This window comes from Pipra filicauda, unplaced genomic scaffold (genome assembly GCF_003945595.2).
Source record: "Pipra filicauda isolate LSUMZ 115617 unplaced genomic scaffold, ASM394559v2 scaffold4_size7858003_pilon, whole genome shotgun sequence".
Taxonomy (NCBI): domain Eukaryota; kingdom Metazoa; phylum Chordata; class Aves; order Passeriformes; family Pipridae; genus Pipra; species Pipra filicauda.
In genome coordinates, this window is record NW_024104643.1 from 7,780,316 (window position 1) to 7,796,853 (window position 16,538).

The 16,538-nt window shown below is 43.1% G+C and overlaps 1 protein-coding gene across 4 annotated transcripts; it reads left to right on the forward strand.

Moving 5' to 3' along the window:
- The first annotated feature begins 515 nt into the window (after window positions 1–515).
- IFT52 (intraflagellar transport 52) lies at window positions 516–10,948 on the forward strand. Of its 4 annotated transcripts, XM_039386740.1 has the most exons (14): window positions 672–753; window positions 1,016–1,096; window positions 1,781–1,868; window positions 2,135–2,264; window positions 3,075–3,150; window positions 3,211–3,309; window positions 4,117–4,243; window positions 5,579–5,665; window positions 5,957–6,025; window positions 6,742–6,896; window positions 7,919–8,006; window positions 9,119–9,227; window positions 9,739–9,884; window positions 10,461–10,948. In XM_039386740.1, exons 4-14 carry the CDS (start codon window positions 2,183–2,185, stop codon window positions 10,506–10,508), a joined length of 1,086 nt encoding a protein of 361 aa, XP_039242674.1. In that variant the 5' UTR covers window positions 672–753; window positions 1,016–1,096; window positions 1,781–1,868; window positions 2,135–2,182; the 3' UTR covers window positions 10,509–10,948. The 4 variants fall into 4 exon arrangements, with proteins under 4 accessions (XP_027567411.1, XP_039242673.1, XP_039242674.1 ...); XM_027711610.2 differs by lacking the exon at window positions 1,016–1,096 and having other exon boundaries at window positions 516–753; window positions 3,238–3,309; XM_039386739.1 differs by lacking the exon at window positions 1,016–1,096 and having other exon boundaries at window positions 529–753.
- Window positions 10,949–16,538: the final 5,590 nt, after the last annotated feature.

Consider the following 16,538-nt stretch of genomic DNA (forward strand, 5'->3'; position numbering starts at 1 on the left):
AAGTCACTAAAACTGCTGGTTTTAAGTTTGAAGAGGAAGAAATAGGTTAATCATAGAATCATATGATGGTGTGGGTTGGAAGGAGCCTTCAAGCCCCTCTAGACCAGGTTGCTCTAAGCCCTGTCCAGCCTGGCCTTGAACACTCCCAGGGATGGGGCAGCCACAACTTCTCTGGGTAACCTGTGCTAGGGCCTCACCACCCTTACAGGGAAGAGCCTGCAGGCGTCAGGACCGGGATTTTGATTTTACTGGTGTCTAAGGCCCAGAAAGCTGCGGCGGCTGAAGGGTGGCAGTTTCCTGTGGGGTCACGGGCCTGCCCTGGGCGCTGACAGGGCCGGTGCGGAGGGCTCGGGCAGAAGGAGAGCGGACAGGCAGCTCCCCACCGCAGCTGTCCCGTCCCACCCCTTTCCCAGGCGGGGAAAAGAGGGAAGCCCTGAGGCGACCTTTGCACTCGCGCGGAGGGGGGCGGAGAGATGCGCGCATGCGTCCGCCGGGCGCGTTGCTAGGGGAGGAGCGTGGGTGGTGCCGCCGCGTCCCGCTGGGGACACGGCGGGACACCTCGGAGGACGCCGGGTGCTGAGGGTTCCCCGCTCCCCTCCGGAGCTGGAGCCCTTCGGTAGCCCCCGGGGAGCCTATGGAGAGCGGCCCGCGCAATGCCATAGTGTTCAACGCGTCCAAGGGGGAGAGCTTCACGCCGGCCGGCGGCTACAAGGCCTTGCGGAAGAGGCTGCGCGGGAACTGGAAGGTGCTGAGGTGAGGGGCGGCTATGAGGGGACAGACAGACCTCCACGGGTGTGTGTGGTCCGCGTTGAGTGCCCGAATAGTCTTCGGGGACCGTAGAATCGTAGAATGGTATGGGTTGGAAGGGACCTTGAAGATCATCTTGTTCCGACCCCCTGCCATGGACAGGGACACCTTCCACTGGACCAGGTTGTTCAGAGCCCTGGCCAATCCCATCCTTCATGGGATGTATCTCATGAGCTAAGGTCGCTCTCTTGCATTAACTGCTCTGTAGTATCAGCTGTTCTGTCGCTGTGGGATGCTGAGCGTGGTTCTTTGGAGCTTCCAGCTGCCTTGCCTGTGGAAGAGATAGAGTGTAAGTTAAAAGGTTGAAACTCGTCATAGAGGTTTTTGAGTCTGTCTGGGTTTGGAGTTTGGGGGGTAAAAGAAAACAGCCTTTATGCAGATGATATTGTTTACTTGTTCGCTACAAAATGGCGTCAAACTGTTTAGGAGGGGGTTAGGCTGGATATCAGGAAAAGGTTCTTCCCCCATAGGGTGGTTGGGCCCTGAACAGGATCCCCTAAACAGTGGTCACGGCCCCAAGGCTACCAGAGCTCGAGGAGTGTTTGGACAACACTCTCAGGGACATAGTGGGATTGTTGGGGTGTCCTATGCGGGGCCAGGAGCTGGACTTGATGATCCTGCTTGGGATATTCTGTGATTGTATGAAATGTACCCAGAGCAAAAAGAAGAAAAAGAATGAAAAGAACAAGAGGAAGCTCCTCAGGTGCAAAGTTTAATAGCAGCTGTGACAGTTTATAGCAGTTCTGGATCTGCCACAGTACCTTGTTAGAGGAGCTTTACTGTTTAGTTGGTTGACAGTTGTAAGGATTGTTTTTGCTCATGCTGTCAACTTTAAACCCAGATGAAAGGATATGAAGTGACTGACGTGATTCGCTTTGTGTTTGTTTGCCAGTCCTTTAAGAAACAAAAGAAAAAAGTTGTGTTTCCAGACTGTATCCAAGAATAGCATGTGCCTTTATTAATCTATTCATAGCTTAAAAGATGAGATCACATCGGAGAAACTGTTTGGAGTAAAACTGTGGATTACAGCAGGGCCAAGAGAGAAGTTCAGTGCTGATGAGGTAGGACATCGATAACTGTTTTCAAATTAATTTTGGTTTAAGATTTGCTTAAATAGAAAAGAACAACACAGAAGACTGCAGTTGTACTGCTTTAGATGAATTTACACAAGTTGAAATTTGAATATTTTTCTCAGAGGATCAAGTTAATTGCAAACAGTCAGAATCCTTTACCTTCCCTCGTCTCACTATAACTTCTTGAAGTCTTGTGTGTATCTTCTTTCATGTGTTTGTTTTTTTTTTTTTCCTGGATCTTTGTTGTCTTCTAGTTTTCCGTTCTGAAGAAATTCCTGGAGGATGGTGGAGCCATCCTGGTGATGCTCAGGGAAGGTGGAGAGTCCCGTAATGGCACAAATATTAACTTCTTGTTAGAAGAATATGGGATCATATTCAATAATGGTAATGGGGCTTACTGAGAGCTTTCATTCATCTGTTTTCAGCAAAATCTAAAGAAGAGGTTTAGCCTTTGTAGATACAAGCCAAGAAAATCCCTCATACAAAGTATCCCTTGGTCCAAAAGATGTTTTTTCTTTAAATTTACATGTACCTGGCAGGGTGATACTGGAGCATACCGAGAGCTTTCCATGGGCGGAGTACATGGATAACAACTGAGCCATTTCCATTCCCTTGCTGTAGTTGTTAGCGTTAATGGTATTTACTAACAAAAATTAATTCTAGTGATGTTTCTTGATTAAAAAGCCTTTCATTTAAGACATTTTCCACACATTTTAATGAACTGAATCACTTCATCCTCACCCTGAACAAAGAGTGGCACTTTTCTTTAGCAGACCAATAAAATGTCATTCAGTGTGGAAAAAAAACCAAAACCAACCAACCGAAGTCAACTGTATCTCAGTGTATCTAAAATATTTTTAGGGTCTTTGGTGGCTTTTCTAAACGATACCTTTTTTTGTATCAACAGGATTTAATTCATCCTGGTTTGGAAGATACACTAAAAGAAATAGAATTTGAAGTTGTAAAACTTGTTAAATGCTGTTTTAACTGGATCATCCTTAAGGTGGAGATGGGCTTATTTTCTCATATTATTTATCAGTGAAGGCTGATTTGAATTCTTTTGGGAACCAAATGCCAGCTTTGTGGTGCTGGAAGCAAACACCCAGGGAATCCAAGAGCTAAACTAATTTTTCTGCTATGTCTAGTATACTCATCAGCTCAGATGTAAATTTCTATGTTTTTTCTTTCTTCAAGATGCTGTAGTACGAAATGTATATTATAAGTACCACCACCCAAAAGAAGCACTAATTTCTGATGGAGTTTTGAACAGGTAAATATTTGGAGTATATAAATCTTTACAGTAAACTCTTGTAATCTGTATTCTTTTCAGTAAGTTTTGCTTTTCAACATCTTGCAGGGGAATCTGTGAAGCTGCAAGAAAAACAGTGCTTGAGACAACAGATGAAGATGGAAGTGGGCATGACTCACAGTAAGTGTTTTTCTGTGAGGAAACTAATGTGAAAATATGTAGAATAACTCAGAATTAGCAGGTTCGTGATTAGCAGCAGTTCGTTGTGCTTGTGTTGAGGTTCTCTAATGCATTTCTTATGCCAGCTTCTTAGGTTATATCTGGAAAGGAGAATCTGTTTAGTACTGCTTGATAACCACTGAAGGAGCAGGAGTGACAGTTTTGGACAGAAATTCTCTCATGATCCAATCTTTTTTGCCCCTAGTCTGTGAGTTTGAATTTGATTAAGAAATGTAAATATGAATAACCTGTAGATAGCAGGTGGTCTGGCTGCAGGCATAGCAAGGCTTCATCTTTTTAAAGAATCTTAATCCAGGGTAAGATAAAGAAGTAAAAAGGCATTGAGAAGAACACAGCTTTTCCATAAATAACTGTAAATGTTTGTATTCTTCCTTGTGGCTAGTTTTTAGACTAAGAAATGACCATGTGGTTGATTACAAGGGAAAGTGGAAGTGTACAAAATTTTATCTAGTTTTGTTCCAAAATATATATCAATCTGTGAGTTAGATACCCCTCCTCTTCTCTCAGGTGCAGGAGCGTGCAAACAGAAATCAAGAGTGTTCTTTGTTCCTTATTTAAGACTATTCTTTAACCTGGAGAAACCTAGAGAGAGAGACTGAAATGTGGTTACAAGGATCTGCATGTTGGAAGCAAGACTTTGGCTTTCCACCACCAGTGCACAATTGCAGTTTGCACTTTGAGTTTTATACATATGTCCAGCCTGCCTTATACTTGCAGGTACTTAGGGAGTTTCTGTATTTCCTCCAGTGCTCTCACTTTTGTGTATCCTTTTGGAGCCACACTGAATGTGATGAAACCAGCAGTGGCAATTCTGTCAACAGGATCCATCTGCTTCCCACTCAACAGGCCTATTCTGGCTTTCTATCAGCATGAGGTAGGATTCTACCTGTGACATGCCCTGCATTCCACCCACAAAAATTGGGAGTGTGTCCTCTGGGAGTACTTACAAACCCACGTCTGTCTTTTGATGCATCTGCAAACTTTAGATGAGCCAATGAACCCCTGCCTCTTTTTATGGTAAACTCCTTTGCATGGGGCTCAGAGTAGAATTAATTTGATGGTCAGCAAAGATTACATATTTTTTGGTTGACAGATGGATATATTTAGTTCTTCATTGAAGTTTGGGGGTTTTTTCCTACCCTTTTAGTGATAATTTATTAAGACTATCATTAGCTCTGTAAGTACACCATACCGAATTAATTACTGTCACCTTGGAACCAGTAGATTTTTCATATGTTCTCTTACTCATCCAGGCCTGTTACTTCATAAAAATAAATTCAGAAATCTAGTAATAGTGGATAAGTACAAACAAAGGATTGATATTGTTAGCGAATGTGAACAAATTAACACATTTCTTACTATGTAGGTGAATTTCTTGTTGTGGTTTTCTGATATCTTTGTTAGGAAGGGGATTTTTTTCTTCCTTGAGGATGCCCAACTTCATCCCCCCCCTATTGTGGCTGAAATGAACTGTGTAAATCAAAGCCAATACAGCAGCGTGAAGTGAACTTACAAGAACACTTGCCACTTGCATTTTGTCTGCAGCTGTCATAGTAAGATATCCCAAGGGAGAAACTTGGTAGCAGGAAAACAAGATTTCTTAGATTAGAAAAGAGGTGTGATAAAGAATAGCAACAGAAAGTGAAGAAATGGAAAGTAAGAGCAGAGGATCTACCCAGTTGTGGGTGAAGCATGTAGAATTAGCTTAAAACTGCGAATCATGGAGTGTGAAACATCCGAAATTTGTTAAACAAACTGGAGCTTTATTTGATGTATCTTCAAATTCATTACAGCAGTATCTGTAGTTGTATTATGGTATGGGTTTCACAGTTGGTGCAGGGAACATTTCAGGGTTTCTGTTTTGTTGAAAACTTCTTCTAATGTATGTCCTTGTGGGAGTGGTAATCTTAGAGAAGAATTCCAAAGGTGTTTCATGAATGGATTTTCATGCATGTTTACTGTAGCATAATTAAAATATAATGACATGTCTATTTTACATTTTATCTTACAAATAATAGAACTGTCAAACTCTTCTCTCATTAGTTGACATGAAGATGTGCTATATTGACCTGCATGCGTGTCACTGGCCTCTATATTTACATACTGAACACTGAAAGATGGGTTGTGGAAAGTTAATAAAGCAATAACAATTATCTCTAAAACTGTGATTTGGAAGGAGTTTTTGCTAAATTGTCTTCTTTGTCGATAGAGTCAAGGTGGAAAGATGGCAGCATTGGGATCTTCCCACATGTTCAGTGATCAATATTTAGATAAAGAAGAAAATGGTAAGATCATGGTAAGTTGGGTGGGGATTTTGGGTTGGGTTTTTATTTAAAAACACCTTAGCGGATCTTCACAGTACTTCCAAAGCACTCCAGGCTCCGTAGCTTTGTTTTAGAGCAAGACAGCTGTGAAATGGATTCAGTATGGAGATTCTAATCCAATACTAGCAGATATGCTTTGGTTTATTACCTATTTTGTCTTATTTTTCATGGTATGTTATTTAATAGATTTAATATGAATGTTTAAGCCTAGTATGAGATTACTTGGATCCTCCTGAAAATAATTAAGTTTTGCCCTTCTTCAGGATGTGCTTTTCCAGTGGCTCACAACATCAGATATCCACTTAAACCAGATGGATATGGAGGACCCTGAGGTAAGAGAGGTCCACAAGGAGGTAAAGAATAGTGTGATCAGTTTTGGCACACCCTGTATTTAGCACAAAATGGTTAACAGCAAGATGGGTGCTGCTGCTGTTGCAGAACCTTCATTCAGGGTCTGAGTAGACAGATGGCTCCAAAGTAAAAAATATTCATATCTCTTAGACTTAGGTTGCTCTTCATTATCACATTGCATTTGTGAAAATCTCTTTCCAATTTGCCCATCTCTATGAGATCATTTGCTGCTCCAGGGTAATAAGTTTGAAATTCGCTCTGAGCCCTAAGACAGGAGGAATGTGCAGGAAGTGAAGGTAGATTTTCTGTATGTGAGTAGAGATCAAATTGTACGTCAATTTTTAGTTGGTTTTTTAACTGATGTATACAAATGCTATTTTTATTTGGAAATAGCATATGTGATAAAACTGTATACTCTGAGTGCATAAAAGAACAAGTCTTGCACAGCTGACTAGTAAGCTGACTCTTTTAATGTTAAAGAATCAACAGATGAAACATCCGTATAGGGAATAGCTTTACAGCAACAGAATAGAGTTTGGACAGTTCCTGATCTAGTGAGCTGCACTGCAAAGAGCCATACCTGGTAAAGAGTGAAATAATTATTTCTAGATGAGATTTTAGGTGAGATATAAACTAGAAAGAGACTGTGTGAAGAGGTTGGCCGTTTTAAATCCCAGGTGTCCATATCTGTGTTCAGATTTCAGACTATACCATGCTCCCAGACACAGCTGCACTGTCTGAGCAACTGCGAGTCTGCCTGCAAGAAGGAGATGAGAACCCAAGAGACTTCACAAAGCTGTTTGATACATCCCTTTATCAGCTGGATACAACTGCCCTCCCTTCAGTTATCAAGTCAGCAGCTGTGATTTTCTTATAACTTATTTATTTATTCCATTCTGTACTCTGCATTTTCTGTTTGTATTTAACTGTGTCTCCTTAAGAGCAGAAGGGGCTGAGCTGTAAGCAGCATTCTGAATACAGATATACCAGAAGATGGACTTGTACAGTGTGACACTGATGTTTTCTCTTGCTTCTTGTCTTAGCTGTAATTTCTGACCTTCTTTTCTCCTTTTTTTCTGACTACTTCTGATTCAGTGATCTGATAGTTTCAATAGAACTGGCTGCAGTGATGTTGGACGCTTTCTGGAGTGATAACTGAGAGCTGGTCATTTTTCCACTTCTGAATTACTTGGCATTTACTGAAAACTGCGTTTCATTCACCTTTGCATTTCCCAGTAACTGTGTCTTGAGATTTGTCAGCTGCTCAGTTTTACCAGTTTGTGTCACTATCAGCTTTGTCCGTCATAACTCCTCTGTTAGCCAGATCTGAACATGCTGAGTAGTGGCAGCTTAACACAGATTCCATGAAACTGCACTCTGTTGTGGACACTTTCTTCTTACTCTGTATTTCTTGTACTTTCACTAGTTGTGAATTGATAGTGGGATCTCCCTTCTGATCCCATAACAAATATTTTTTTAAAAATAACTTTTAGTTACGGACTTCCTGAAAAATCTTTTTGAAATCACAATTCTGCTTTTTTTGAACTAGATCACTTTTTCTTCATTCATGTTTGCCCCTTTGAAAGTTACTTGAAGAATTGACGTGACTGCCTTCTTTTTCAGCATTTTCTATATCCACCTATCGTCTTCCTCTGTCATAATTTTAGCTAATTTTCTCACTATAGAAGTCAGTTATTACTGATACGTAGTTCTCTGAGGTCCTTCTAAAATGGACATCCCATTTTTTTATGCTGTTACTGTGCATAGCATTGACCCTAGTGTCTTCATAAAAATCCATCTCTATAGCCTGCAAGTGGAAATGGATGTTATATAATTATTTTTCCCTTCATACTTTGTCTTTTTCTGTGCTGCAGAGCTTATGAAGAGCTGAATGTGAAACATGAACGCCTCCAACTCATTCAGCCTCAGTTTGAGACTCCGCTACCTGTCCTCCAGCCAGCTGTGAGTAACCTCCTTGCTCATGCAGCTCAGGGAGAACCCTTTTCCATGAAGGTTGGGGTTGATTGTCTTGGAGGCCTTTTCCAACCTTAATGATTCTGTGGTTCATTTGTTTCATGCAAAACCTCTGTGTGTCATTTCTATAGTTTTTTTGTTGTGTTTTTTTTTTTTAAAGTGAGAAATGCTGTAGTAATAATTAATCACTTGGGAGTTGAATACACTTTAGGGACTATCTTTTAGGAAAGAACACTTATTTACATTTATCAACAGAGCTTCAAAATGTAGTATGTGGTGCCATAGCAGAATGCCGTGTGTGTGTAAGCCTTTAGTTGAGAGGCTGCTGGCTCAGCCTTTGCTGTGAAAACAGGACGTGATATCTCAGAAAGCAGCAGTCTAAGTACTACACTGACTGCTGCCAGGGAGGAGCCAGTCTGTCCTGCTCTGCTTCCATCTCCACATCCTCAGGGGAAGTAGAAAGTGGAGTCTTTTACAGCAAGAGCTGATCAAACTTTTACCAACGGAGATTTGGGCTGAAAGCAACATGAGCTACGATGGTGCCAAACTATTTTCAAAAAGCAGGAATCTCTGTCTGAGTTTTGCTGTCATGGCTCTATCCTTCTTTACCCTGGCCACTGAAAAAGCAGTACTGGAATCCTTACAGCTGCAGGGGTGCAACTGAATGCACTGCTCTTTGAAAACCTAAGTCCAGCTTATGCCATAGGTCGTGACTGCATGAAAAAGAAAATACTCTCACCAGAATTGACGTGAATATGTTTCCAAGGTGAGCTGTTATGGGGAGCTTAGTTCCTCAGCTGTCTCAGCCAACACCTAGGTCTTATGGAGCAAAACAGAAACTGCAAATGCAGTATGTCTAGTTGTCATGCTGGGTGATAATTCTGACATGCTTGTAATAATAACTGAACATTTCAAAAGAGTTTAGTCACAAAATGTAAATGGAATTTTCAAAAAAGTGTCCCTTTGTGCTGTGGGCTTTGGGGGTGCTTTTATGTAAAAGGTTTCTTCAAGTCCAGTCTAAGTCCAAAACTGTTGTCTTAGAGATCTGTAAAGTGTAAGAAAATATGTGGCAATAAGCCATGCTACTTCTTGTCTTCAAGGTTTTTCCACCTGCTTTCAGAGAATTGCCTCCTCCCCCTCTGGAACTATTTGACTTAGATGAAACCTTTTCCTCTGAGAAAGCTCGTCTTGCAGAGATCACAAACAAATGTGAGTGAAGCAGACTGGTTGTTTACACATTTATATATAAAATCCAAGTTTTTAGGGGAAAATTGTTGTTATATTTAATTTTAAAACATGGGCTTCATTTTTGAAAATCCACTGCTTTCATCTTGATCCAGGAAACTGGAAGCTCATGGCAATTGATAACATGGCTTTATGCACTTGTGACATTTTATTTTGTTTGTTACATGACATTTTATCATGCTTCTACCTGCTGTTTCCTATACCGTGTATGAATTGCTTTGTGTGCTCTCACTGATTAACTTCACATCTTTTTATGCTTTGAAGTTAAAATGTTAAGATTATTCTAAACATTCTTAAGCCTAAAGAAGACGAGAAGGTGCCAGCTGCAGGAGGACTTCACAGCTAGTCCGCTGAGCTTAGTTATAGGACTGAACTTCACCGAATGCCAACAACAAATGAAGATTTGTAGTAGTTTTTTGCGAACTGATCCAGATGTGTGATACTCACCTGCCTTCTTCCCTGGGTGCCTGTTTAGGTACTGATGATGACCTGGAATTCTATGTACGAAAATGTGGCGATATCCTGGGAGTGACAAGCAAACTCCCGAAGGAGAAGCAAGATGCCAAATATATCCTGGAGCACATCTTCTTCCAAGTGGTTGAGTTTAAGAAACTGAATCAGGTATTTTTAATAACAAAATTAGAAGTGAATAATTGGTAGTAACAGCACTGAGGCTGGCGTGTCTTTGTAGCAGCTACACTTGTCGCAGGCAAGAGGCCTGAGATGTAAGACATTTGTTGTGCAATAAATTAGACCAGTGAAGTGTCATCCACAGTACTTACAACTGTTAATCCGTATCGAATGTGTAGTGCTCAGTTAATTAAGTTTTTATTTTAATGGGGGGATTAGTACATGCGAAGGTAGTTCTGGTAATTTCAGCTAAATCCAATTCATTAATGATGCCTGAGTAAAAGCAGTGTGCCCTCAGGAGTGTTCACAGCTCTTGCCACTGCTGCAGTGCAGAAGTGAAACCAGCATTGTTACTCAGGAGCGGTTCCATGCTGAAATAATTCTTCATAGTAAATTTGGTGCTTTGAAGTCTGTTTGGAGCATATTAACAGATCACTTGTTTGTGTTAACAAGTATTCCCTATTTCTCAAATATTCTAGTTAAGCCAAAAAATCTGACAGTTCTACCCTATTGTAAAAATTCTTATTTTTCTTCTTTTTTTTTTTTTCTCCTCTTCCCTTACCTAAGGAACATGATATTGACACAAGTGAAGCTGGATTCCACAATGGCAATTGAGACCTGGCTTTCCCCAGTTTGAGACAGACTTTTTAGTGAAAATACACTTCTCTGTTTTTTTAAAACTCCTCTCCAATATATTGATTGGGACTGTCTCAATAGTTCACTGAATGCTAGGATCGTTTATGTGTGGTAGTTTGGATATTTAATGCCTTTTGAGAAAGTGCTTGTATTTCACAAGGACTTCCCAAATAATTTCTTATTTTTCTACTTCTTTATTGACACTGTAATTTTGTAATACATTTTAAAAATATTATACAAAGAAAATGTGTTTGGGGTCCTTCTTTCTGGCTCTAGCATTTATGTTCTTGTAAGGTTTACTGTGGGTTCTCCTGGTGTACAAAAAGTCCTTAATTGCACTCTGGGAAGGATTTTTATTTTGGTTTGTGAACTGGGAAAAAGAAAACAGAGTCATAAATAAAGGAGCTGCTGAAAACATATATGTCAGCCTGAGGCAGCCTGTTTTGTCTCTGTGCCAAAGTGAACCAAGGAGAGATAGGTTTGCTACTGTAGAAGGAAAATATTTCTTCCAAGGGAGGGAAGAATTTGAAATTAAGCAATAATGACATTGTTGCACATCGCTGCCTTGTGTAAGACTGGAAATACATAATTTTGAAAAGAAAGGACGGCATGTGGGTGAAAAAGACTTTAGGATTAAATGGATCATTAGTAACAAAATGTGATACAGTGCAGAAACTCAGGAATATATTTACTTCCAGTTATTTGATATCTGGCCCATTCCCCAGGGTAATGAGCTAGGTAACGCACAAGGAGGGAAATGCAGATTAAACTCATTGACCGTGAAATGTTGAAGCTCAATGCACAACAAAAATAGAGCCAAGGAGATCAGTGGTGAGAAGAAAAAATTTGTCAATATCATCAACACCACGTGCCTTTATTGCAAGGCTTTTTCTTAATATCTGTATGGTGAGATTGCACTTTAAATACAGCATTTTTTTTGGCTATCAATATGACACTCAAATTGTTAGTGAAAATTCTTCCCTCACTCAAGCCTTCCATGACATTTGTGCTTTATCTTGCTCTGCCATGTGTTTTAACATCCATGCTGTTTTTTGCAAAAGATCTGTTCATCTTTTACCCCTGCAAAAATCTTTTTATTTTACATTTCTTCATGCTTCACATGCCATCTTGGCACAGGGTTTTCTAAAGGAGGTGCCCTAAAGCCCCTGCCAAGTTCCTGCCCAGTTGAGACGTGCTAATATAATGTTAAAAGTTGTCTCTCTTCCTATGCTGCAGACATTCCCTTTTCACAGTGGCATGTTTGAAATTTTTCATTTCTTCCTGTATTTTCCTTATAGGCTGTGGTTTTGTTTGTCACACAGAGCACTTTGCACATTCCAGGTACAGATTTACACAACAAGCTTAATCTCTCCTGTGCAGTATCAATACCAATCAGTCAGGCTGCACAGGGTGCAGCTGAACTAACCCCCTTAGTGATCCTCTTGCTAGTTATAGCTCTGGTTTATGCTGTTCTGGGGTGTTTATACTTGAAACTGTAAATAGTTTCTGTTTCCCGGCCCTTTTTCAGAGTTGTTTTGTCACCCGTTTTTGCTGTTGTAACATGGTTTAGAAAAAGGCCATGTAAGCAGCCAGGGAATACAAGCAGCTCCCTGTTTGCCATATGCCTATGGGGCCTCTCTGACAACTGAAGCACAAATTTTTCACTGAACGTATGTTTTTTTTTTTTTTTTGGCTAGCGTGGAATACAGGTGGATGCAGTAGCTAGCTTGCATCTCTCTTTCAAAGCTTGTCCCTTTGGCTCTGTGGAAGTATTTAAGCTTTTATTTTGTAATCAGACAGAAATACTTACTTTGGTCATGGGAGTGTGATACATAAAAAGTTTATGGCTGACTGATAGAATTTTGAATTAGTACAGGTAGGTGACTGCTTTCAAGAGGTGAGGCAAGGCCACTGGCAGGCACACAGCCATGGAGTTTAGATATTAATGGAATTATTGCTAGATTTCACAAAGGTTGGTTCCAAGCATCTGTTGCTGTTTTCCCTTTTTTTGTCTCTGTCCTCTCATGCAACATGACTCATCATCCCTTAATCTGTCCCTAAAAGAAGAAGGAGCGGGATATATTGTTTCTTCAGCAAACCGCGAATGTCCTGAGAAGTGGTTTTAGCAAGTCCTTCTCCCTGTCTTTGCTTTAAGCAGTGACAGGAGAGGAAAAACAGGAGGGAGAGCAAAAACAGGAAGGAGAGCAAGTGGTTGTGTGAATGGGGTGAGATCTAACAGGAGCACGTGAAAATCTGTAACAGGTGGGGGATGCCATGGGGTAGGCTCGTTTCATTCACTCGGAGCAGAGAGTGAACATCACAGAGGAAACCTTCGCAGCGTGTGGGCAAGTGATGCGGATTAACATACTGCATAAGGCAAGTGGGTGACAGGGCGGGGGTGTCCGGGCCGGTCCCGCCCGTTCCGCGCTCCTAGGCTGCGCTTTCCTGGTACGCCAGGAGAGGGATCCCCAGCCCCGGCCGCGTCTCCGTCCGCTCTCCCGGCGGCCCAGCAGCTATGGCCCAGCCGCCGGAGCCGTGTCCCGGAGCCTCTTCTCCACCAGGACCTGCCCGAGCCCCTCTGCCAGGTAACAGGGGCGGGTGAGGCGGGGGTGGATGATCCCTCTCCCCCGGGCCGCGGGAGCGTCTCCAGAGAGTGCCGCGCTCGCTAAGGTTGTACCAGCAGCCGGCCCTGGGAGTTGAGCGGGGTTCAGCCACAAGCCGGGTGGGCAGTGAGCGCCAAAGGCCAACCACACAGAACAACATTTGTATCTTTATTGCGTTAGTACAAAAGACAGGGATCCGGGAGGACGGGGAGCCAGCGGCGCTGCTGCCGTCAACCACCCAAGCGTCTCTCAACAGCAGTGCCCCAAAGCCCCTCACCCCAGGTGGGCAGATTTAACCTTTCACCAGGTGCTGCCATCAGCACAAGAGCCGCTGGCTCTGGACAGGGCAGGAGGGCTCCGTCTCCTGTGCTGCAGTGTGGATCCGTGCCCCTCTGCAGGCACCCCGCGGTCCACCGTGCTCCGGGCACAGAGCCAGGGCAGCAGCATCACTAAGCCTGGTGCAGAAAGACAGGGACAAGGTCAGGATCGCTCAGCAGGGTCTCGGGGGCGGCAGACCTGCGCATCAGCACAGAGTTGCTTCTTGAAGGCACCAGGCCAGGCCAGAGGAATCACTACAGGTGTCTGACATCCAGGGGTGGCATGTCCGGTTTGGAGCATCCCAGTAACCTTAACTCCTCAGTGCTCACATCAAGGGACAGGCTGGTGTCCAGAGGGGATTTTATTGATGAGATCTCCCACCTGGGTGCTGACACATTCCCAAGGACAGAGAGGTCTCTGAGGAGCTCGGAGCTCCTGTAGAGCAGACTCTCTAGTGGTTTGGGGTGCTTGTCTTTCTTGTGAGGTGTTGAGGTGTTCTGTGATGCTATGTCCATGAGGCAGCCAGGTCTGCTGGAGTCTTCACAAGGGAAACCAGACAGCTCCAAGGTGGCCTGGCCCTGGTGGGCCTTGCAGAGGCAGACAAGACTAAGGTCAGAGATGCCTTGAGTCAGGCTGTGAAGGTCAGTCTTCGCACAGCTGCTCAGAGACTCCGACTGCTTGACAACACAGAGAGAACTGCTTTTTGCTATGCTGTCCAAGTCCATGAGAAGCTCCCAGGTGTCTGATTTAGAGGCACTGCTAGAGTCCATGCTATAATTCTGGACAGGAGAAGAATGGGTATAGCTGAAGGCCCTGGCCACAAAGCCATTTTCTAGGATTTCCTTTATGGTCAAGATGCTGGAACCATGCCTCTGTGTGGACAGCGTGGTGCAGAATCCCACCACTGCCAGGTTTATGGAGACCAGGTTTTCCTATCAGAATAAACATGTTACTGTTCAATATTGTTCACTAGTGAATTGCAGACTTAGAGTAGCGAGACAGCTCTCGACAAAATCCTGTCTCAGTCTTGTAAGGAGCTGTGTGGGATCCAGGACAGGTAGGAGAGCATCCAGCCTGTCACTGTCTTCTAGAGCAAAACGGTTGCACCATAGCCTGTTTGTTGCCCAGAGGTCAGCGTGAAGCCTCCTTAGAGTTGTGTTCATTTGGCCTCAGCCTGTCTATCACTCTTAGCTTTGTGTAGGGCATAGAGGGACTCAGGAAACCTCTCCGTCTGTTAGCTGTACTAAGATGGATCTGGTTTTCCTGAGAAATAAGATATTTTATCCTCATTCCTTAAGTCAGTGAGCCATTAAACCGCTAGATTTGAGCCTCTTTGAGAGGGAGGCACTAAAGCCAGGCTCTGGTTAGGATTGAAGAGGTTGAGGAGCACCTCTCATCTTGTCTTTAGTCCCACATGCAGTAACCCTCACCACCAGCTCAGCCAGCAGTTGACTTCCAGCCACCCCCAGAGGGAACAGGACAGGTCAGGGAAGGAGAAGGCACTTACTATGGTCTGAAACCATTTTTATACTGAAAACATTAAAAACAGAGCTAAAAAGCTCCTGAATTTACTGTAAAATGGAACTGTATCGTCGGTCTAGAAGGAAAGTCTTCTTTAAGAGACTAAAAAAACTTTTTCCTTAAAGATGATTTCAACAAATTAGTATGTAAGAAATAAAGGAGAGTATGTAAGAAATAAGAGGATAGACTAAAAAAACACTACTTACCTTCAGCTTCTACAGAGATCCCTTAAAAGGCTTGAGCCTTTTTTACCAGTGTTACTTATAGCGGTTTTATAGTTCTGGTAGTTAATTAACAGGCTAATTTTCTAATTAAGCCAGTTTGGGAGAGGGAGGGGTTTTTGTTTCCCTCTTTTTAAACACAGGGCTAGTGATGCTGGGTCATGGCTGACTGCTGGAGGTACATTGGGGTCTGTAAGGGCTGGATACCTTGTCAGTGGGTAACTCTAGAGAGCAAAGGGGTGTTTGCAGGACACATGGAGCCTTCCTACTTGGACCCAGTGCAGGGTCCCTAATAAGGTGACAGCTCTTTCAACTTTTGCCTTGTTTGTTGTGATATCATGGCTAGGCTTTGCGAACGAAGATTTGGGAAGGGGTCTACCCACATTTGCTACAAGCATGCTGGTGGCTAAAGAGGCCAATGCGAGATAGACAAGATCGGTTGCAAAAGGCACAGCAGAAAGGCTCTTTGGATGGTACCGGCAGGATACGATTCTTTCCGCATTGTCTTTTCAACAGTCATCCTGCGTGCGTTCTCAAAGGAAGCAGCAGCGTTATAGATAGTGTGTCTCCAGACCTCCCAATTGGAGGCCAGGGTAGACCAGCGATGAAGATCAATGTGGCCAAGGCTGAGATGTTGCTTCAGGGAGTCCTTGTATCTCCTCTTCAGGGCTCCTCTCTTGCGGCAGCTGGTGGCAAGTTCACCATAGAGCACGATCTTAGGGAGGGGGTGGTTGGTCCTTCATCCTGGAGATGTGCCCTGCCCAGCACAGCTGTGTTCTCAGCAACATGGTCTCAATACTCATAACTGCTGCCTGTTCTAGAACAGACGTATTAGTCACATAACCTGACCAGTGGATGTTTAGGATTGTACGGAGACAGCGTTGATGGAAGCGTTCGAGGAGTCGCAGGTGGTGGCGGTAGATGACCCATGATTCGGATCCATATAAAAGAGTAGACAGCACAATGGCTCTGTAAACACTGATCTTTGTACTTTTCTTCAGGTGTTTATTTCGCCAAACTCTTTTATGGAGTCTTCCAAAAGCTCTATATGCCTTTGCTAACCTGTTGTCTATCTCTCCGTCAATCTTACCGTCTGAGGAGATGAGGCTACCTAGGGAATTAAACTGCTGGACTGATTTGAGCTCTGATTCGCCAATGGTGATATGGGGATGATGGAAGGCTTCCTGAGGTGCAGGCTGATAGAGAACTTCTGTCTTCTTCAAGCTGACTTCCAGCCCAAAAAGCTCAGCAGCCTCAGTAAAGCAGGATGTTAAACGCTGCAGAGCTACTTCTGTGTGAGCGACGAGGGCGGCGGCATCAGCATAAAGCAGCTCCCTTAAACCATC

Bases quoted from the DNA above. Each gene is read 5' to 3' on its own strand.
- IFT52 (XM_039386739.1), top strand. From the start codon at position 635: ATGGAGAGCGGCCCGCGCAATGCCATAGTGTTCAACGCGTCCAAGGGG. The intron at 2,265-3,074 runs GTAATGGGGCTT...TCTTTCTTCAAG, and splicing joins TGGGATCATATTCAATAATG to ATGCTGTAGTACGAAATGTA. The intron at 8,007-9,118 runs GTGAGTAACCTC...CTTGTCTTCAAG, and splicing joins TACCTGTCCTCCAGCCAGCT to GTTTTTCCACCTGCTTTCAG.